The sequence below is a fragment of the Stegostoma tigrinum genome, chromosome 14 (assembly GCF_030684315.1).
Source record: "Stegostoma tigrinum isolate sSteTig4 chromosome 14, sSteTig4.hap1, whole genome shotgun sequence".
Taxonomy (NCBI): domain Eukaryota; kingdom Metazoa; phylum Chordata; class Chondrichthyes; order Orectolobiformes; family Stegostomatidae; genus Stegostoma; species Stegostoma tigrinum.
In genome coordinates, this window is record NC_081367.1 from 59,119,404 (window position 1) to 59,142,954 (window position 23,551).

The following is a 23,551-nucleotide window of genomic DNA, read 5'->3' on the forward strand; positions in this document are numbered from 1 at the left end:
GTTAGCGTTTCGGATCCAGTGACCCTGAGGAAGGGTCTGCCAAGCTTCTCCAGCAACTTTGCTTTTGTTCCTGATTTACAGCATCTGCAGTTCTTTCAGTTTTGAATTTGTACGAAAGCTTGAGCAAGACCACATCAAAAGAAAGTTTGTTCTCTGACACATACTAGTTTACAGTTGTGGCTTCAGTAATACTGACAAGTTGATGACTAAACCTCCTCATGCACATGGATCAACACACACATGCTGCTTGTTCAAAACCCAACATTCCTGTGTTGTTTATCTTTTATTTGCTACAGAGGAAAAGGAAGCTGGTCTGAAGCCCAGATAACAGTGTGAAGCTGGATGAACACAGCAGGCCAAGCAGCATCTCAGGAGCACAAAAGCTGACGTTTTGGGCCTAGACCCTTCATCAGAGAGGGGGATGGGGAGAGGGTCCTGGAATAAATAGGGAGAGAGGGGGAGGTGGACCAAAGATCGAGAGAAAAGAAGATAGGTGGAGAGGAGAGTATAGGTGGGGAGGTAGGGAGGGGATAGGTCAGTCCAGGGAAGACGGACAGGTCAAGGAGGTGGGATGAGGTTAGTAGGTAGGAAATGGAGGTGCGGCTTGAGGTGGGAGGAAGCGATGGGTGAGAGGAAGAACAGATTAGGGAGGCGGAGACAGGCTGGGCTGGTTTTGGGATGCAGTGGGGGGAGGGGACGAACTGGGCTGGTTTTGAGATGCGGCGGGGGAAGGGGAAATTTTGAAGCTGGTGAAGTCCACATTGATACCATTGGGCTGCAGGGTTCCCAAGCAGAATATGAGTTGCTGTTCCTGCAACCTTCGGGTGGCATCATTGTGGCACTGCAGGAGGCCCATGATGGACATGTCGTCTGAGGAATGGGAGGGGGAGTTAAAATGGTTCGCGACTGGGATGTGCAGTTGTTCATTCTGCTTGGGAACCCTGCAGCCCAATGGTATCAATGTGGATTTCACCAGCTTCAAAATCTCCCCTTCCCCCACCGCATCCCAAAACCAGCCCAGTTCGTCCGCTCCCCCCACTGCATCCCAAAACCAGCCCAGCCTGTCTCTGCCTCCCTAACCTGTTCTTCCTCTCACCCATCCCTTCCTCCCACCTCAAGCCGCACCTCCATTTCCTACCTACCACCTCATCCCACCTCCTTGACCTGTCCGTCTTCCCTGGACTGACCTATCCCCTCCCTACCTCCCCACCTATACTCTCTCCACCTATCTTCTTTACTCTCCATCTTCGGTCCGCCTCCCCCTCTCTTCCTATTTATTCCAGTTCCCTCTCCCCATCCCCCTCTCTGATGAAGGGTCTAGGCCCAAAGCATCATCATTTCTGCTCCTGAGATGCTGCTTGGCCTGCTGTGTTCATCCAGCTTCACACTTCATTAGCTTGGATTCTCCAGCATCTGCAGTTCCCATCATCTCTGAAGCCCAGACTTGGTAACTACCAGGATACTTAATTCTCACCTCTTGTTGCAGTGAAGAGTTGTTGAAGCTCAAGGACAAAGTCATTACAAACACAATAAGCATCAAAATCATGACCTCTAGTGACCTCCAAAGGAACTACACCTGCTTTGGACAAAACAGCAAAGGCCTGACCAGTGTACAAGTGACTTTAGCCTGGAAAGGTATCCACACTTTACTAAAAACATGTCAGGGGACCTTAGCGCTCTACTTGCTTTAATCTGATTCAGTGCCTACAATATTTCTAGTGTAATCTTTTTAAACTCTTCCAACTAAAACAAGATCACGGATTCAAGTTCCATTTCAAGGACATGAGCACATAGTTATTTATAATCATAGAATTCCTACAGTGTGGAAAGAGGCCATTGGCCCACTGACTCTGCACCAACCCTCGGAAGACTGTCTTGCCCAGATCCAAGCCCTATCCAATCCCCATAACCCTGCATCTACCATGGCTACATATCCCTGGACTCTAAGGGGCAATTTAACATGGCCAATCCATCTAACCTGCTCGTCTTTGGACTGTGGGAGGAACACCACGCAGACACTACATATCTCTCTGTATGGAGTCTGCACAGTCACCCAAGGTTGGGGTCCCTGATGCTGTGGGATAACCATGCCAACCACTGAGCTACCGTGTTGCCTGTAGGTCAGTAGTGATGGAGTGTTGCACTGCCATCTTTCAGGCAGAAGCTGCGCCAGTATCCTGTCTGTCCTGCTCAGGTCGAGGTAAAAGGTTCAATAACTCTCCTTCCAAGAAAAAAGAAGAGTTGTCTGTGGCACCCTGACCCTCATGTCGTGAAAAGTAGCTATTTGTTCATTTACCATCTTGCTGAGTGCATATTGTTCAAGGCATTTTAGACTGTTGACTGCACTTCACACATCCTTTTGTTGGCTTTGGAGTATCTTGTGATCGAAGGGGACTGTTGGGCTCCTGGGGTGAGAAGGTGCTGTTGGATGCAAGGGTGGGTTGAGGTGTTGAATGGGGCAGCGGGGTTGTGGTGGGGGGGCGTGGAATGTGACACTAAGGCCCGAGTGTTGAGGGGAGTTTTATCAGGTCTGGGGTGAGAGTGGGGTCCTATCAAGTCTTGAGAGATAATGGGAACTGCAGATGCTGGAGAATTCCAAGATAATAAAATGTGAGGCTGGATGAACACAGCAGGCCAAGCAGCATCTTCTTGGCATTGTGCTCCTGAGATGCTGCTTGGCCTGCTGTGTTCATCCAGCCTCACATTTTATTATCCTATCAAGTCTTGATTTGGGTTTTGTAAGGTTGTGGGGTGGATCCATTGAATTGAGACATAGACTGAGGTTTTTAACAGTTGAACTTCTCCTAATTAACTTCTTTCACTTAATGCAGCAGAGTCCTCTGAATTCTCTGATAGTGTGACGTTCCAGGTTTGGGGAATTACCCATCAGAATATTAAATTTCCTGATCAATTGGAGTCAGCCAAGTTGGTGATTCCACAGGATCGCTAACTTCACTGAAGAAACAAAGATAGTGAGAAAGGGCATTGGAATGGGAGTCAAGGGAGTGTAAACTGCTCAGTGGAAAAGCAAATACCATGGAATTTGGAAATCTGAAATGGGAGCGGAAAGTACTTAACTGGTCTGGCAGCAGCCGTGGAGACAGAAACAAAGTTAACATTTCAAGTTGACAAAAAGTCAATCTCTGAAAACAATGAGGAGTTTTGAGAGGCCTGAGTGGAGGATAGAGTTTAGGAGGATTGATGAGAGATGACACAGTGTTAGTGGTCCTAGACAAGAGCTGTAATGTCAAAGTACTAATTTTAAGTTTATTCAGAAGGCTATTAAGAAGGCAGAAGGAAATTGCTGTCTACCTGGCCTGGCCTACGTGTGACTCCTGACTCACCACAATATTAGGGTGGCACGGTGGCTCAGTGGTTAGCACTGCAGCCTCACAGCGCCAGGGACCCGGGTTCAATTCCAGCCTCGGGCGACTGTCTGTGTGGAGTTTGCGCATTCTCCCTGTGACTGCGTGGGTTTCCTCCGGATGCTCTGGTTTCCTCCCACAGTCCAAACGTATGCAGGCTAGGTGGAGTGGCCATGCTAAATTGCCCAGTGTTCAGGGGTGTGTGGCTTATAGGGGGATGGGTCTGGGTGGGATGCTTCAAGGGACGGTGTGGACTTGTTGAGCCGAAAGGCCTGTTTCCACACTGTAGGGAATCTAAAAAAAGATTGACCTTGAAAGTATCCTCCTGGATAATTAGGGACAGGCAATAAATTCTCACCTAGCCTGCAGTGCCCATATAGTGAATGGATAAAAGTTTGTAATTATAGATTCTGTACACTGTGGAAACTGTCTATTTGGCCCATCGAGTCCATACCAACCTTCTGAAGAGCGTCCTATCCAGACCCATCTCCTACCCTGCATTTCTAATGGCCAATCCACCCAACCTGCACACTTTTTTGACTGTGGGAGGAAACTGGAGCACCAAAACGTAGGGAGAATGTGCAGACTCCCCACAGACAGTTTCTGGAGGGTGGACTTGAGCCTGCTCCCTGTACTGTAAGGCAGCAGTGCGAACCACCAAGCCATCATGTCACCCTATCTTTTTACTGTTTTCCATGTTAGGCTTAGTTGAATAATATTAAGGACTTCTGGATGTTCTGGGGGTATTAAGTGTTATTTTCGTACTTTTGTTTTCCTTCTAACAACCTTTTATCATTTGTTACCAGCTCCTAATTATGCAGTCGAACTTGGATGTGCCTTTGGAGTTACGCTGTTGATACTGGTCACTTCAGTCATTGTCTACCACTTTTGGTGGATCGAGATCATATTGCTTTACCGACTGTACTTTGGAGCCGATGAGACAGTGGGAGGTGAGGGAAGCCTGCAGTAGGATGATTGTTGAGCTGTACCTGTGACATGATGTATCTATGTGTCATGTTCAGAATTCCCATTGAGTGGATCCAGGAAATTGGAGTCCCTGATATCCAACATTTTCCAAAGAAGTGATGGCTTTTCATCCGTCAGTTGACACAGTGCGGACCCTAGTGACCCAGAGCCTGTCCCCAAGTGTGGGCATTGTAACTAGTATGACAAGAGAGCGAGATCCTAACTCGCTCTTTCCTCTTCCTAGTACAGGGCAGTTGATTTCTGTCCTGGTGCCCCCTACTCACCTGCCTAACCTCTGTACTATAATAAAGGCAAAATACTGTGGATGCTGAAAATCTGAAACAAAGTAACAACATGGTAGATTAACAGAGTTAACGTTTTGAGCCTGGTATGACTTCAGAACTATATACAGGCTGCTGTAGTCCCTACATTAATCATTTTACAGCATTGAAACATCAGAGGGTTCTTGTTATCAGTTCTGCATTGGATTAATACTCAGTGATTGTGGATCGCTAATCCACTGTGTATACCGCGTGCGCGTCCGAGTCTGACCAGAATGTGGAAATGCGGCTGTCACAAGGCATTCACATTAAAGCTTTTCTCTCTGCTTCCTTCTCCCTCTAATTTTTTACAGATGGGAAGGAGTTTGATGTCTACATGTCGTACGCAAGGAATTCCAAAGAAGAGGAGTTTGTCCTCACCACTCTGCAATCTGTTCTAGAAAATGAATATGGATACAAAGTCTGTATCTATGACCGGGATAGTTTGCCTGGTGGAAGTATGTATAGCGTCTTTCAAGATCACCACCTCCTGCTATTTCTTCTAGAGCTCCTGTATTCCCCTAGCCTTTTCCCTCTAGTCCGTGTCTCTCAAGGGTCATACAGTCATAAGAGTTGTACAACACAGGAACAGACCCTTCGGTCCAACTCATCCATGCTGACCAGATATCCTAAACTGATCTAGTCTTATCCGCCAGCATTTAACCCATGTCCCTTTCAAACCTGTACCCATCCAAATGCCTTTTAAATGCTGTAAATATACCAGCCTCCTCCACATCTTCTAGTAGCTCTTTCCATGCACGCACCACCCTCTGCATGAGAAATTTGCCCCTCACTTGCTAACTTGCTAACTCACATGAAATGTATAAATTCTATTTTTGGACTGTCCCTACCCTGGGAAAAAGACCATGGCTATTTACCTTATCCATGCCCCATATGATTTTATGAACCTCTAAGGCCATCCCTCAGCCTCCCATGTTTCAGGGAAAATGGCCCCAGTCTATTCAGCCTCTCCCTATGGTTAAAAACCTCCAGCCCCGGCAACATCTTTGTAAATCTTTTCTGATCCCTTTCAAGTTGAAAAACACCTGTCCTAAGGCAGGGAGACCAGAACTGAATGCGGTATTCCAATATTGGCCTAACTAATGTCTTGTACAGCTGCAACATGGCATTCCAGCTATTACACTCAGTGCTCCGACCAATAAAGGCAAACATACCATACTTCTACCCAGGAAAATCCAATGGATGTGCTTGACAGCTTCTGATCATGATACAAAAGATCCTGTTTGAATGCCAGATCCCCTTCTCTAACCACCCACTGTGTTTCCGCCTAATTGTGATCACCTCTTTCTGCCAATCACACGAAGTAAGGTAGGACAACAGAGAGCAAACTGAAGATTGCAGTTTCTCAGACTGAAGCTCAACTTTCCTTTCGGGATTGCTTCTTCCTTTTCCCCCTCCTCTTAGATCCACAGCTTAAACTATTCACACACTCGGACACAGAATTATTTTCTTGTTGGTGTTGCTTTATTTACCTGGGCTGTAACTGTATCTGTTCAGTGTAAACATCAGCATCCAACATTAATCAGGTAATTATTTAGCTGGTAAATGAGGGAACAGTTGCAAGTCCATCTTTTCACATTGGTTTATTCTTCCAATTCAGGTCAGGATGGGGACATCTGCACAGATTGACTGACTTTTCTTTTCATAAAACTCCTCCACTGGCCATAACAAATGAGAATTTTAAATAATTGTGAGAGTCTCGGTCTATATCAATTTTGATACAAGAAATAATTCATAGACAGGTATCTTTTGGCCAGCAAAGAAAAATGAGTTAATTTCAAATAAAACTTACTCCAACAAATATGCGAAGACATGAAATGAAAGCAGATTTGCTGGAGACACTCAGCAAGTCATACAGCATCTGCGTGAAGAATGCAGAGTTAATGTTTAGTGTCTGGTGACCCTTACCGGAACTCAACACAACTCTGCTTTCTTCAGGGTGGCGTGATGTCTCAGTGGTTAGCACTGCTGCCTCACAGCGCCAGGGTCCCAGGTTCGACTCCAGCCTCGGGGCAACTGTCTCTGTGGAGTTTTCACATTCTCCCTGTGTCTGCATGGGTTTCCTCTGGTGCTCCAGTTTCCTCCCACAGTCCAAAGATGTGTAGGTTAGGTGGATTGGCCATGCTAAATTGCCCATAGGGATGTGTAGATTAGGTGGGTTGTAAGGGGATGGGTCTGGGTGGGATGCTTTGAGATTCAGTGTGGACTTGTTGGACCGCAGGGCCTGTTTCCACACTGTAGGGATTCTATGATTCCCATCGGATGCTGCCAGACCTGCTGAGTTTTGCCGGCAGTTTCTGTTTTTAGGTTTCAGATCTCCAGCACCCTCAGTTGTTTTATTATCTAAAAATGCTAAGATTATTGTCAAGAAAGGTTTAGACTGTACAAAGACGGATATGACTTAAATTCCAATACACCAAACTTTGAGAATGCTTGCGGCACGGTGGCTCAGTGGTTAGCACTGCTGCCTCACTGTGCCAGGAACCTGAGTTTGATTCCAGCCTCAGGAAACTGTGTCTGTCTGTGTGGAGTTTGCACAGACTCCCTGTGTCTGCGTGGGTTTCCTCTGGGTGCTCCGGTTTCCTCCCACAGTCCAAAGATGTGCAGGCTAGGTGGATTGGCCGTGTTAAATTGCCCGTAGTGTTCAGGGATGTGTAGATTAGGTGGGTTATAACAGGGATGGGTCTGGGTGGGATGCTCAGGGTCACTGTGGATTTATTGGGCAGATGGGCCTGTTTCCACACTGTAGGGATTCTATGACCTGATCTTCAAGTGGATACAGAATTGGCTGAGTAATAGGAAACAGAGAGTGATAGATATTTTTGGCTGGAGACTAGTCAAGCTCCCCAGGTGGCAGTTTTTGGAACCCTTGTTTTTTCTGATTGTATAAATGATCTGGATCTTGGTGTGCAAGGGATGATTTCAAAGGTTACAGATTACAGAAAACTTGGAAGAATTATAAACTGTGAGGAGGACAGTTTGGAATTCCAGAAGGCCATTGGAAAGTTGGCATTTGGCCAGGTGCGTGGCAGGTGGAGCTCAATGCAGAGGAACGAGAGATGAGGCACTTTAGTCAGAAGATCATTTATGAAAGAGTGGAGGGGGCTGGGTGTACATGTGCACAAGTCATTGAAGATGGCGGAACAGGTAGAGAGAGCGGTTAGTAAAACACAGTGCACCCACCAGGGCAGGGCAGCAGTAACAAGAGTGAAGGGTAGGGAAAGAGGAAGGGGATTAAATCAAAATGGAATTGGTTCAATTAATATTGCCTGCTCTTCGATCACAACTAGGCTCTCCTGGAGCTCGGGAAAACAGGAGAGGGCATAGGCCATTCAGTTCCTCTAGGCCATTCCACCATTCACTTCAAACTGTTCAAACTTCCTTTTACACTATGGAGACCAGAATCATGCAGAGAGTTCAAGGTGGTTTGGTATAAGTTACAGATAACACTGTCATTAATATTGAAACACGGGACTGAGTGCTAGGAATTAAGATAAGTGTAGATAGCTTGACTTAGAGGTGATTAGCTGAACAGCCTCTTCAGACTGTTTAACATCATATAACAGAAGCGTAGTGTTCGGCTGGCAGCGTTTGTTGTGAATGTTGACTGACTTATTATTCATTTTTTCAGTCCTGACACGCCTTTTTTTTGTATTTCAGTCATTACAGACGAGACATTGGCTTGTATTTGGAAAAGCAGGAGGCTGTTGGTGGTGCTGAGCCCAAATTACCTGGTGAATGGGACACAGGCTCTTTTAGAGTTGAAGGCTGGCATTGAGCGCATGGCCAGCACTGGGCAGATCCGAGTTATATTGGTGGAGTTCATCCCAGTGAAGAAAGTCCACCACGTGGCAGAGCTGAGGAGACTGAAGGCGGTGATGGCAACCATCAAGTGGGAAGGGGAGAGGTCACAAGATCCCACGAGCCGATTCTGGAAGCAGCTCCGGGTTGCCCTTCCCACGAAAAGAAAAACACAGAGGTCTGAAAGGAAGAGCAGGAGGTCAGCATGTGACAATTGTGACTCACTGCTCCAAGATGGAAAATTGCCCAATCCTTCTGTTTCCAAGAACTGCGCGCTTGCCAACAAATGTCTTAATATCCATGATTTAAAGAGCAAACAATGACTTAACAATTGTTGAATACTCTACAAAAGAAGCCAAATCCCCCATGTGTTGAACATTAATTTCTTATTTAACAATAAAATTCTTCCCATAGACAATGCTCCTTTTCAAAGATTCCGAAATGGTACAAATCCGGGGATAAGTGAATGGAACAAAGTTTAAAGATCAAATCTTCAAACTGCCGTCATACCATTTGTAATATATAGCTTACCGGTGGCAGTATAGTGAGGAGGTGGAATTGGAACTAATGTCCTGTGCATATTTTGTTCCAATCTCCTTCTGTCTTACCAAGCACAGCAAAGACAAGCGTTCCTTTGCAGCATTATCCAAAAGATTTGACTTCTAAAGGGCATTTGATCCCGTGCTCCCTGAATTTTCAATTGTGTCCTCGCTTTCACTATGTTCTTGTTGTTTGCCAGTCTCTAAGTAGACCAGTAATCCTGCCAGCATTTGCTTTTTTGTCCAATGACATTGTAGAAATTCAACCAGCCAAACACATTTCAGAAGTCTGCCTCTGCCTCTTCAAGTTGACTGTTAAATGAATTTGATTCTGGAACCATCTCTGATGGAAATGACCTTCATGTTCCACCAAAGTGTTGCCATCATGATTGTTCTTCCCTATACCTGACTTGACACTGTAGAGTACTAGCACAGTGTTGAGGAATACATTCGGGAAAACCTCCCCTCCTTGTCTTCCTGTTGATGTTCCTGATGTCTCTGATGTGGCTTCCAGCGCAATTCAGGCATGATATGAAGGACAGCAAAAGAACCACAGTAGAAGCATGTGAATGATGCTTTCCCTCTTGAGCCATCACTCCATTGCCCTACAGTTGTTCCCCCCCTCCACCACTCTGTGTCTGTGTTTCTGCTTTCCACATTTCAACAAGGTGGAGACAATTCACGGTGTTTTGGTGTTGCCTGCTGAACGAAATCAGAAAGGAGATAGGAGAATTGGACCGGGTCAGAATTAAACCTTTGTTCAAGGATGGAGAGAGGTCAAATGACAATAGTTGAATTTGTTGGTCAAATGTCAGCTGTGGTTACGTTCTCATAATCTCTAACTGGACAGATAACAAGTATGTTTAAAAGTGGGTGGAGTTTCAGTTTTGGAATTTGAATTTCCAGTCCTCTGAAGATTTTTGATGGTTTGCTAATGTCATACTGCTTCAGCTAAGCCAGGAACTCAAGGGGTGATCTTCACCAGCAGGCGGGGACTGTGTATTATAGGCAGAGGAGCCAATTGCTTCTTAGTGAAATAGTGGAACAGAAATTAAGCCCCTTGAGGACTTTCTGGCTCATTGAATAGAAAGGTTCCTACTATAAATGGTAGGCAATGGGAAATGGTTTAGAGGGAACCCAAAAAACAAAGGAATGGTGTCTAGTTGAATTGGCAGCCTTCTTAGCCCAATGCGAGTGGAATTCCTGGAGATCAAACTAATGGCATCCTTTTTTTTTGAATAATCAAATAAGACAAGTGAACATGATGGATTTGGCCAGTTTCTGGCAGATGATCTGCTGGTGGACCATAAGCAAGGCCTCCTTGTCAAAGAATAATTTGCTGGAAAAGCTCGGCAGATCTGGCAGCATCTGCGGGGGGAATAAATCAGCGTTAACATTTCTGGTCCCGTAACCTGTTCTGAGGAAGGGTCACCGGACCCGATGCGTTAGCTCTGACTTTTTTTTTCTCCACATATGCTGCCAGACCTGCTGAGCATTTCCAGCAACTTCTGGTTTTTGCACCTTGCCACTAAGCTGCTGAAAATCGAATTCAAATTATTTAGCCAATGAGATTAATATTTGTTGTAGTAACTGGGACAGTGTGGCGCCAATGGAGACAGAGGAGTACACTTGCTATTCACTGTCAACTCTGGGTCACAGCAAAAAATAAAAAGTTATGAAAACGGGTAATTAAGTATATTATCTCAACCAATCATAATGTTGGAAGAACACAATTTTTGGTTATACTATCAAAACCAATCTTATTCAGTATGGCTGGTACCAGGTCTGACATGACTGACGGTTGTTTAGCCTGAGGGTCATCATGCCTCAAGTGAGGGGGAAGGTTGAAAAGGAGAGCACTTTATGGTAACCTCAGCCAGCACAGGAACTGAACGCCAGCTGTTTGCATCACTTAAACAGCCAGCTGAGCTTCCTGATTTCCCTTACAGCTATTCAATGAAGATGCAACAATTGAGTACCATATTGAGTCAGTAATATAGAAGTATGTATGCCTTTCAATAGCCCCAAAATATGAGCTTCTCGTGAAAGGAAGAGAAAAAAAAAAACACATTCCTCTGCAGAGGTTGATTGTCTGAAAGAAAAGTGCTTTGGCCCATGAGTTATTCTTGAGAAAGAATAGATAAAACATACAGTGTCACAAAGTCTGTGCCTCTGATGTTTTTATTTGTGCAGCCAAGTCATTAATCAAGCACAGTTGACTCTGCGGGTCCTTCAGACAAAGCTTGCTCAGAAAATACAGAATCGAGGTAGTCCTTTCAGTCACTCTCCAAACAGCAGATATGTCTCGCCCTGAATGCAATAGGAATCTTTGCTTTTCAGGAATGGGAACAATCAGCTAGACACAGTCGTCACCACCCCAGTTACTTCTGATACCCAAGGCACTGTCCATCCCGTCAAAGTTCAAGCAGCTACAGGATCTACAGTAAAGCAAGCTGTTCTCACCAGTCTCAGGAACTCAAGGAAGCCTTGTTTAAGAAAAAAATCTAATGTTTGCAGTGAATTTTCCGTAACCTCTTTTTTTTTAACTTTCAAAATAAACCACAAAAAAGGTTCATTCTAAGCATTTTCACATCTTAGAAATGAGTTTATTTTTTACACAATACTTCATATGGAGCATCTGAATAATGTGGATTATTATTTTATTTGCTATAAGATGTGACGTTGAATTTGAGACTTGCCATGAATATTGCACTCCTTTTGGTTCACTTAACAATTGTAAAGTAACCAGTTGGTTGATATTTATGTGTGACCACAGAGCACTGAATCATTAGTTAACTGTCGGTGATTTGGCGGGTTGGCTTTGTGAGCTTGCAGTGTTAGTTTAAGTAATAATTTTATCCAGACCGGGTGAGGTTGGTGGACATTAGTGAACCAGATGAGTTTTGTGATAATTGACAATGCTTTCCCTGTAACATTGCTGAGTTGAATTTTATGTTCCATATTTGTTCATCCAATTTAAATGTCACCAGCTGTCAATGGTGTAATTTGGACTGACATCCCAAGAGAGTTTGAAATAATGGGAACTGCAGATGCTGGAGAATGTGAGATAACAGAGTGTGGAACTGAATGAACACAGCAGGCCAAGAAGCATCTGATGCTTCTTGGCCTGCTGTGTTCATCCAGCTCCACACTTTGTTATCCCAAGAGAGTTAACCTGGATTTCTGGGTCACTATTCAAGTGATGTTACTGCTATGCCACCACCTTTCCATAACGTTGTGCGTATAACAGTAAGCTTATTATCATTTTGATTTACTGTTCAAAAAAAAATGCCATTTCTGAAGACGCGTCCAGACCCAAAACATCAGGCATCCTGCTCCCCTGATGCTGCTTGGCCTGCTGTGTTCGTCCAGCTCTACACCTTGTTATCTCTCTTCTTCCACTTCGGTACTTTACAACCTCTGGCACTCAATGTGGGATTCAACAATTTCAGGGCATGAACACTGCCCTGCATTTTGATTAGAGGACCCCTGATTGCTTTCCCTTCCTGGCTGTATCATAGTTATACGTTCAAAACAGAGAACAATTGGGAAACTTAGTGGGTCTGGTAGTATATGTGGAGAGAAAAACAAAATTAATGTTTCAAGACCAGTAACTCTTAGTTATGCAGCATGAAAATGGTTCAACTCATTGGCATTGACCAGGTTGATCTGTTCGCATTTTGCAGCATTCAGTACCTTTCCCTCTAAACCTCTCTGATTCATGTGACCCTTCTTCAGACATTTCTCTTCGGAAGAAGAGTCATACTGGATGTAAAACGTGAACACTGATTCTTTTTCTCTCTCCAGAGATCGCTGCCTGCTTTAAGAAGTTGAGTACATAAGAGATAGGAGCAGGTGTAGGTCCACTGGCCCCTCGAGCCTGCTTTGCCTTTCATCTTGTCCTGGACTCAGTTCCACTCACCTCCTCCCTCACCATAACCCTTAATTCCTTTACTGTTCAAAAATCTGTCTGTCTTTTGCTTAAAAACATTCAACAAGGTGGCCTCAGCTACTTCGCTGGGCAGAAAATTCCACAGATTCACAACCTTTTGGGTGAAGACTTTCCTCCTCAACTCAGTCTCAAATCTGGCTCTGCCTCAGAATTTGTTGCGCTTCCCCAACGTTCTCTGTCTTTGTTCTTGTGAATCACCGTCAGGCTTAGCACACGTCACCACTACCACATTATTATTCATTGCAAAGTGTTTCCAAGGCAGTGTTCAAGATGCAGTGAGCTCCTGCTTAATTCACAATTCATTTCTTCACCCAACTACTTTAGTTCACAACCCATAGCAGTCTGATTTAAAGTAGCATTATGGTTATGTGAGAGGGCGCATAATCTGGAAGCTCAGGCAAGGAAGGAAACATGAATTTAAATTTAACTGGGAAATTTCAATGAGAAGTAAAATATTCTGAAATAAAAAGCTGGCATCATTACTGGTAACTGTGCAACCAGAGGATTGTCTCAAAATCCGATCTGTATCATTGTATGACCTTTAGCTGAGCTTACCAAAAACAAAATGTTGGAGAAACTCATAAGAAATTGTTGGAAAAGCTCAACAGCTCTGGCAGCATCTGTCGAGAGCAATCAGAGTTAACATTTTGGATTGAGTGACCCTTCCTCAAGAAACTTAGCAGGTCTGTCAATGACTAAAGGAAGTGAAATATAATCAACTCTCTGAGTCTGATATGATACTTCTTCCAAACTGAAAAGGACTAGAAAATGGTGGTTTCCATGCTGTAGATAGAGGAGCAGATTGTGACAGTGCTAATGGTGGTGAAGGAGCGGTTGAGATGTGAAGTAGGTGTAAATGTTTGGCATGATATAACTGGGAGACAAATGCAATAAAATGAAGGACTGGGTCAGCCCCTGAAGTTGTGGAACTGATTACTGAGCCGGAGAGGCTATAATTGCTGATGTTGCAGCCTTGCCAAATTCCTGCTGTGTTGGAGACTAACTGCATTGCGTTTTCACTCCAAACATGCCCATTCTGTGCACCCCGTTAGTGAAGGCTGAACACCATCAATATCTGACCAAGGTTCCCACTTCCTCCAAGGTTAGAATTGCAACATTCTCTTGTATCATCAGGCGTAGGCCACATTCATGAATCCTGGAAGGCAGCAAGACAGGAATATAAAGAGATTGGGAAGAAGACAGACAGGTTGGCTGTGCTTTTTTGTCAAGGCATTGAATAAAAGAGCAAGGAGACTATGATGGAGCTGTACATGACATGAGTTAGGCCCCAGTTGGATTACTACGTGCAGTTCTGGTCACCACATGATGGAAATGATGTATTTGCACTGGAGGGTATACAGCTGGGATTCATTGGAATCTTGCCTGTACTAAGGTGATTCAGCTGTGGTGAGACCAGATGAACTGGAATTGTTTACTCCAGAGCTAATTCCCACTGGGGGAAGCTCATCTCTCTCCACCATCATTTTTGTATGATCACTGTACCCCAATTAATTGCTGCTGATCTGCCACTGTCAGTGCTGCCTGAGCTGCCAAGCATTTCCAACACTTCGCTACTTTTTCCTTCATCATGGATAAATGTATGGGTGATGCACTTTGATAGGTTTTTTTGTGTAAAATTATTCACCTGCGCCTCAGAAAATAGAAACCAAGTGGGGAAGAAGAGCAAAAGATTCAATGGTACAGGTTTTTTAGAAAAACAGCTGTAGCAGCAGCACCTGTTAGCAAATTTATTGAAAAGGTTACAAAGCCCTAGGAATTATTGTCAGGGGACAGCATTCAAAAGACGTGAAGAGGTGGACGCTAGGACGTTGTTTCTGTTAGGTGGGGAGACTAGGACCTGTGGGCACAGCCTTAAAATTAGAGGGGGTAAATTTAAAACTGAAATGAGACGACATTTCTTCAGCCAGAGAGTGGTGGGCTTGTGGAATTCATTGCCACGGAGTGCAGTGGAGGCCGGGACGTTGGATGCCTTCAAGGCAGAGATCGACAAATTCTTGATCTCAGAAGGAATCAAGGGCTACGGGGAGAGTGCAGGGAAGTGGAGTTGAAATGCCCATCAGCCATGATTTAAATGGCGGAGTGGACTTGATGGACCGAATGGCCTTACTTCCACTCCTATGTCTTATGGTCTTACAGTTGTGATAAACTTGTGTAAAAAGGTTCCTGGTCAGTGTAAACTCATTGTTGCATGCAATTCTGACCTGCATCCTCTAGACAGGGCAGAGAAACACTAGCTACCAATCTTCTATTTAAAAGAGCCTTGAATCAATCAGCGCTGAAATGACAGCCAGTGATGGACCGTCCCTGACATCTAGTGGTGACTGGAATAATTACACGAGCGACACTTCCATTTTAACACAACAGGCGGCAGTTGTGGGGTAACAACGTGTGGAGCTGCATGAACACAGCAGGCCAAGCAGCACCTTAGGCGGCAAAAATTGTTGCGTTTTGCACAGAAGGAACTTCTGGGTTTTTTTTTAAAGCTACTACGAACGCACGACACTGCAATATGATGCTTCTAATCTGTCATTAATGTTAAATGTTCAGAGATATTCGGTGCCGCATGTAATGATGACTATCAGAGAGGCTAGCATGGGAAATTGGATAACAATTTTGCTGCACATGGGATGTTCTTTCTCGCGTTTAGTTTGAATACATGATGGAAGCTTTACCCTGTGTCTAGCCCCATGCTGCCTCAGATGGGGGCAGTGCAGAGGAAGTTTTACTTTAAGTTTAAAGGAGTAGAGGGTGATTAAGCCTCCATCTAACGTCATGCTGTCGCTCTGAGGGGAGTGTTTAACGATGCTCGTGTTGAGAGAGCTTTAATTTCAGTTTAAGTGAGTGGGGAGTATCTTAATTTGTAGCTAACCCCGTGCTGGGAGTGTCTGATTTGGATAGTAGAGGAGATTTACGTTGAAAAGAGAGAGGGAGCTTTATTCTGCATCTAACCCTGTGCTGTACCTATCCTGGGAATGTTTGATGGGGATAGACGAGAGGCAGCTTTACGTACAGTTTGAAAAGAGTAGAGGGAGCTTTACTGTCTATCCAACTCTGTGCTATTCCTGTTCTCGGCGTATCTGATGGGGATGGTGCCCAGAAAGCTTTACTTTCAGTTCAAAAGATAAACTTTACTTCTGGTTTGAAAGAATAAAAGCAGTTTCACTCTGTCTCTAACCGTGTGCTTTCCCTCTGTTCGCAGTCTGTGATTGTGTGTTATTCCCTCACATTAACATTCCACTCCCAGACTTACACATACAAAGACACAATAACCTCATTCCCGAGTCATCAGCTAAAGAAGGATGTATCATATGCATCTTGAACAGTGTCCAACTGTTTCTGCTTTGACTTTCTCTATTTTGAAACAGAAGTCGATGTGGATTCATTCCATACATTTTCGCTAAGTGATTGAATGAGTGATCGAACGGTCAGTTCTCTGCAGGGAGCCATTCCCCGGACTGTCTAACATGAGGTATCTCAAAGCGATGGGAGGTGTAATTATCTCCAGCTCATCATCGTGGGAAGGCCACAAACAGTGACTCAGCAACTGGCCTCTAAGAATGAAGTTGTCATTTCAATTCTGCACCTGTCTCGGACACGTTTCGAGGTCTCAGATAACAAAGTGTGAAGCTGGATGAACACAGCAGCAACTCAGGAGCACAAAAGCTGACGTTTCGGGCCTAGACCCTTCATCAGAGAGTTCCCATTATCACGTTTCGAGATCTCACCGGATTCCTGCTGGTCACTTGCAGCTGATTTCACTGAACCATGGGGATCACCCCCTACAATCAGGTGAGTGGACCCCAACAGTGTCATGAATGGATTCAACCCAAGTGTAGCCTTTCATGGAGGCTACACGTCTCCCCTCCCCATCCCAAATCCTTCTCTGAGCTTTGGAGGGCAGAGTTGATTGAACTTGCCTGGCTTTTGAATCTGAGTGGCATTGGGATGAGGATTTCAGCTAGCACCTCACCAGTCACTTGAATGATGGTGACAGACCCTATGGGTGTACGCCCAACTTCCTGTTGGCAGACAGCCTGTAAAACACAGGCCAAAGGTTCCAGTCCTCTCTGCATTTATCTGAAGGAAGGTCCAACAGTGTTGGTCAGCAGATTTCCACAAATGGCTGTGGTTTGACTGACCAACAATAACGGGAAAGGGGACTGTTTTGAGTAAAATGCATTTAGCAATACAGACCTACCTTTCTTTTAAGAGTGGCATTGGGTTGTATGTGTGTCTCAGCCACAGAGACAGGCTGATGGGTGTTTGTGTTATTGTCCCACACCATGCACATCTCACCCCTGTGCTTGCTGATCTGTTATGGTTCCCTTACCAGCAATGGCTTAGTTGTAACATTCTCTCCCCTTTTGTTGCATCAACAGGTCTCTCACTAGCTTCAACAGTTCTATAACTGCTCCATCGCCACCCTCCCTGTGGGGATTATGGGATCTCTGCACAGAGCTGTATGTCTTCAACTTTCTACATTCTACCTTCAGCTGCTTGGGCTTTGAGCTTTGAAATTTCACATCAGTTGCCACTTCACTCTCTCAATCTCATTCCTCTTCTGGAGAACAAAAAAAACATCTTGACCAGTTTCTGTTCACCTATTACGATGCCTGTGTTGACATCTTCATGTCTGCCATTGTTTGTTGGTGCACCTGTGAAGCATTATGGGATATTAAAGGTGCTTTATCAAGGTCAGCTGTCATCGGTCATGCGGGGATGACCATATTAAATTAAGATAACAAGGAAATCTGTCAGAGTTGGAGGGTCCAGATGGGATGATGTGATCATGCCTCAGAGTGGGGATGGAGTGTGGGAGGTTTGAACCCAGAACCTACTCCAAAATGACCAGCTGCTCAAAAGTGACACACCTCACTGAATTTGCAGCACCTAAAACTCAGAACACAAGCAAAGAAAAATCATCATGTGGCCTTTATTGTTACTCCCAAGCAAACACCCTCTGTGTAAAATCTACTGAAAGTTACCCATGAGCACTAGGGTCAGCCAAGTTAGCCATCTGTGCTCTTGTATGCGTCCAGACCCTTCAACTTCTCCATGTGCCACTTAATGATCTCCTGCAAACGTTTGATCTCTTGCTCTTGAGCAGAAATCTCCTCCTGGTGGTGTGTCTTCAAGGATTGCAGCAACTCACTCTCCTTTTTCCTCAAGTACATTTCTTCCAAGGCCTCCTCTCTTTTGGAAAAAGCTCCTCCACCTTGCCTGACTGCTCCATTGGACCTCCTCTAGTCTCCTGTCTTCACTTGACGGCACTGATTTACAGCAAAGCCCCATGGGCCACTCTGTGAAAGGATGCTCCTGAGCTGGAAGCCCAGCAGATTCATGGCCATCTTGATGTTGCTCACAGAAGCCGCAGAACCTTGTGTGCGATTATGATGTCAGAAACCATTAGACTCCGTCGTCCCTCAGTGAGTAGTTGCCGTGGTTTCAGAAAGATATTTTTTGACTGTCTACCTCAAGCCTGGAAATGTGAAAGTGCTACTTTCCTTTCAACACCATAGTCCAGCACCGAAGGACTAACTCTACTGGCAGCGGAGTCATCTTATGAATGAGGCTTCTCTGATTAAAAACAGAGCGGATGCTGGAAATCAGAAACAAAAGCAGAAATTGCTGGAAAAGCTCTGCAGGTCTGGCATCATCTGTGGAGAGAAATCAGAGTTAATGTTTCAGGTCCAGTGACACTTCTTCAGCGTTCTGTTTTTGCTTCCCTGGCTGCCCTCCCAAGGAGATGTCAATGATCTTGTGGCACTGTGGTGGTGTTTTCGCTGGGGTTCTGGTCAATATCAGAAGCAGCAGTGTGTATTCTCTACGAGATGCACTGCAGGAATTTACAAGGCTGTATATACAACACCTTCCAAACCAAAGACAGTCATTGAGAAGGACAAGGACAGCAGGCAGATAAGAACACCACCACATATAAGTTACTCCCTAAACAACTCACCATCCTGCTATGGAAAAATATCTCCGTTCCCTCAGCGTCACTGAATCAAAATCATGGAATTCCCTCCCTAACAGCATTGTTGGCCTACCTACTGAATGAGGACTGCGACAATTCCAGAAGGCAGTTCATCACCACCTTCTCAAGGGAATGAATAAAAAGAAATAAGTTTATCCCACAGTTAAATCCCTTAATAGTTTCATTATTTGATCATTTATTCCATTACCTTTTGTTGCATCTTTTCATGCATGAAGGGGCAGCAGGGTGGCTCAGTGGTTAGCACTGTTGCCTCACAGTGCCAGGGACCCAAGTTCAATTCCACCCTTGGGTGACTGTGTGGAGTTTGCACATTCTCCCCGTGTCTGCATGGATTTCCTCCAGGTGCTGTGGTTTCCTCCCACAATCCAAAGATGTGCAGTTTAGGTGATTTGGCTGTGCTATAGTGCCCAAGGATGTTTGGGTTAGATATGGGAAACGCAGGGACATGGGAATGGGTTAGGGTGGTGTGGACTTGTTGGGCCAAATGGCCTGTCTCCACACTGTAGGGATTTAATGATTTACTTACATGACAACAGAGACCATCCCTCAAAAGTAATTCAAAGACTGTAACTTAGAAATACAAATCTTTTTCCTTTCTGACTTTTCTCTCGCTCCCTTTCTACAACTATATCTGTCTCTGTTGTGTTTGCACTCCTCTTACTGGCTGTCTATTTTTGGATATCTCCTCTGACTAACTGTATTTCCCCTCACCCTATCATGTCTGCCTCCGTTTAGGTATAACAATCGTTGTTTCTCCATCCTGCTGTTTCTCTGTCTTTTCGTATGTCTCTATCTTTCTATCTCTCTGTCTCTATGTCTCTGTCTCTGTTTGTACCTTTATGTTTCTCTCTGTCTCTGATTCTGTCTGTATCTGTTGCTCTCTTTGTCTTTCTCACTGTGACTTTCCCTGTGTGTGTGTGTGTGTGTATGTCTGTGTGTGTGTCTGTGTGTATGTCTGTGTGTGTGTCTGTGTATGTGTGTGTCTGTGTGTATGTCTGTGTGTGTGTCTATGTGTGTGTGTATGTGTGTGTCTGTGTGTGTGTGTCTGTGAGTGAGAGAAGCAGGCCAGGCAACATTAGAGGAACACGAAAGCTAACATTTCAGGTCTGGACCCTTCTTCAGAACGTCAGCTTTCCTGCTCCTCTGATGCTGCTTGGCCTGCTGTGTTCATCCAGCTCCACACCTTGTTATCTCAGACTCCAGCATCAGCAGTTCCTGAGATTCTTATTTTTCGTTAGTTTTCGAGTCTCTGAACATTGCAGTCTTTTCATCTGTTCACTTCTGTACTTGTTTCACTTTCTTTCTATTCTCGATATTGTTAATAATCTACTCTGGCACTTGTTGTAATTTTATATCTCCCAATTTATAATCCTTTGAGCATTTGTCAGCCTAATTACAGCCTTGCTCATGGAACCTGTTTAAAGATATCTCGCCTCGGGTTTAACAAAGCAGTTCACAAATGCTTGACCCTTGTGTGACCTGTGGCTCAGGGTTTTCTCTGGGATCTGCCATGTTCACGCACTCACCAGTGTACAGGTGCAGTGGTGTCTGCTCACAGTCGGCTCCTGGGAGAAGGGGCTAACACACTGTCATCATGCAACATCCTTCCTGATGTAGGGCTGAGTGTGACCGTCTCAGACTTGACGCAGCTCTCCTTGCCTCTTCTTCTCCAGCACCTGGCTGAATTATAGAATCCCTATGGTGTGGAAAGAGGCCATTGGGCCCATCGGGTCCACGCTGAATCGCTGAACAACATCCCACTCAGACCCAGCACTCCCCACCCTCACCTCGTTATCTCACATTTTACCTTAGCTAACCCACCTGTCCTGCACTTCCCTGGACACCACGGACAATTTAGCGTGGTCAATCCACCTAACCTGCACATCTTTGGGCTGTGAGAGGAGACCAGAGCACCCAGAGGGAACTCACGCAGACTCATGAAGAGTGTGCAAACTCCACACAGACACCCAAGGCTGGAACCGAACCCTGGTTCCTTTTGCTGAGGCAGCAGTGCTAACCACGGAGCCACCATGCCAGCCCATGTGTTGTAAGTTGTATGTGTCAGTATCACATACAATTTATTTTGTTCAGCTGCCACATGGGAGGAAAGAAGGAAAAGACCTTGTCTATTCTCCCTATCAATGCTCCTCATGATTTAATAAACCTCTACAGGGTCACCCCTCAGCCTCTGACACTCCAGGGAAAATAGCCCCGGCCTATTCAGCCTCTCCCTATAGCTCAAACCCTCTAACTCTGGCAATATCCATGTATACATTTTCTGAACCCTTTCAAGTTTCACAACATCCTTCATAAAGCAGGGACAGCTGAACTGTAAGCAGTTTTCCAAAAGTAACCTAACCAATGTCCTGTACAGCCGTAACATGACCTCCCAACTCCTATACTTAATGCACCAATTGATAAAGGCAAGCGTGTCAAACACCTTTTTCATGATTCTTTCTGCCTGCGACTTCACTTTCAAGGAACTATGAACCTGCACTCCAAGATCTCCTTGTTTAGCAACATTGCTCAATTAAGTATATAAATCCTGCCCTGATTTGCCTTTTCACAGTGCAGCACCTCACATTTATCTGAATTAAACTCCATCTGCCACTCCTTGGCCCATTGGCCTCTGATCAACATCCTGTTGTGCTGTGAGGTAACCTTCTTCGCTGTCCGCTACGCCTCCAATTTTGCTGTCATCTACAACCATACCTCTTATGTTCACATCCAAATCATTTATGAAATGCTCAGCTTGCAAACTCACATCCAGAACCTCAACCTGAGTTACAAATCTTCTCAAAACTCGCTAGCATTTATATCAATGACAAAAAGCAGTGGACCCAGCGCCGATCCTTGTAACACTTCGCTGGTTGCAGGCCTCCAGTCTGAAAAGCAATTCTCCACCTCCACCCTCTGTCTTCTACAGTCGAGCCAGTTCTGTGTCCAAATGGCTGGTTCTCCCCCTATTCCATGTGATCTGACCTTGCTAACCAGTCTACCATGAGGAAGCCTGCCAAAAGCCTTACTGAAGTCCATACAGAACACATCCGCTGCTCTGGCCATTGTTTGAGAAAGCGCACAGAATCTCAAGCTGCATTACTGTGGAGGTCACTGCAAAAGTTAATTGCCGAACCCAAATATGCAAAGTTCTTGATTGGCCAGTCTGTCGGACATGAAGTTAACAGAAAACAGTGCCCAAGTTCCTGCACTTAACAGGAACTACTATTAGTTACAAATAAACAATTTCTAATCACAAATAAACAACTATGAACTATCAAAATGTGCCTTACCAGTTAAAACTCTCACTCCCTATACACACCATACAGACAAATACAGACGAACATAAAAACATTGGCATGGAAAAAATGGAAAACATAATTCGATAGCACCAATTCAAAGAGTTCATTGAAAAGCTCTTTCTGGCATTTGATTTTCTTCAATCTCCTTTCTTCGGGTTTTTTTTTCACTTGTTTACAGGAGACCCAGTGTGACTAGTACAATAACTACAAAGTCTCTTAGTTACTGGTTAAGGGCAACAGCTGACAGCCACTGGTGGGAGAACAGAAGTTTTCTTCAGGCTTCAGGTCTTTATACTACAGAAGGAGAGAGATATATACCACCTGCCCTGCCAGCAGCCCAATGTTTTGTCTCTGTGTCACTCATACCTTCAAGGTTTTCAGCTACCCAGGAATGCATCAAAGAGATGCTGTCAAGCTGATGAGCTTTGGTATCCATGACTAGCCACAATTGCACAAACCAATCAGCTACTGTTGCTAGCTAAATCTCACCCTAAACACACACATACACACACACACACACACACACACACACACACACACACACAAATGGTGTTGTGCTGCTACAAACATTCCCCCACCCAGGCACCATTGCTGGGACTCAGCAGCAGCGTAAACACTGCACGCATTGAATTTCAGGAACTTGTTTTTAATAAACGAAGCCATTCCATCCGCAGGTTTTGGTTTTAAACAGACGTTCTTTCTTATTTCAGCCCATAAATAAGAATACAGAACACAATGCGACCTCTACATGCATCCATGCTTAAGAGATAAAACACCATTTCAAAGATAAGTTTGCTTGCTCTCATGTTTTGCTACATACAATGACAAAGAACAAGAGTTACATCCATTCATCCCTCCTCTCCCCTTATACAACCTTATACAATCTTTTATCCCATCATTTCACACTCAGAACATACATCTGCAAACAAGTTATCTGTTCCAGAAATCTGAACAATCTTAACATTAAATGATTTCAACAATAGACTCTATCCTATTAGTCTTGCGTTTTGAGCTTTAAAATTTTCAAAGAATGCTAATGGATTATGGTCAGTGTAAATTACTATTTATTTGTTACCATGCCAGACACAGACTTCAAGATGTTGTAGAGCCAATATTAACCGAAAGTCTGTTTCGCCAGGCAAGCGTGCTCCCACTGACAGAGACTCAGTTCGTTAGAACCATACTGGCTTCTCTCCTCCTGATCAACGTTCCCTCAAATGTTTTTCTCTTGAATAGACCTCTGAAGTCACCAACTCTCCTTACACAGCTCAG

General features: G+C 44.6%; 1 protein-coding gene across 3 annotated transcripts in view; it reads left to right on the forward strand.

The window, feature by feature from the left end:
• Positions 1-12,073, forward strand: part of LOC125457762 (interleukin-1 receptor accessory protein-like) — a 42,472-nt gene extending 30,399 nt beyond the window's left edge. For all 3 annotated transcript variants that reach the window (XM_059651193.1, XM_048542349.2, XM_048542350.2), the window contains 4 exons: positions 1,487-1,635; positions 4,172-4,315; positions 4,966-5,109; positions 8,333-12,073. In XM_059651193.1, coding sequence (XP_059507176.1) covers positions 1,487-1,635; positions 4,172-4,315; positions 4,966-5,109; positions 8,333-8,796 — 901 coding nt within the window. In that variant the 3' untranslated portion in view covers positions 8,797-12,073. The remainder of the gene's footprint in view (positions 1-1,486; positions 1,636-4,171; positions 4,316-4,965; positions 5,110-8,332) is intronic.
• Positions 12,074-23,551: the final 11,478 nt, after the last annotated feature.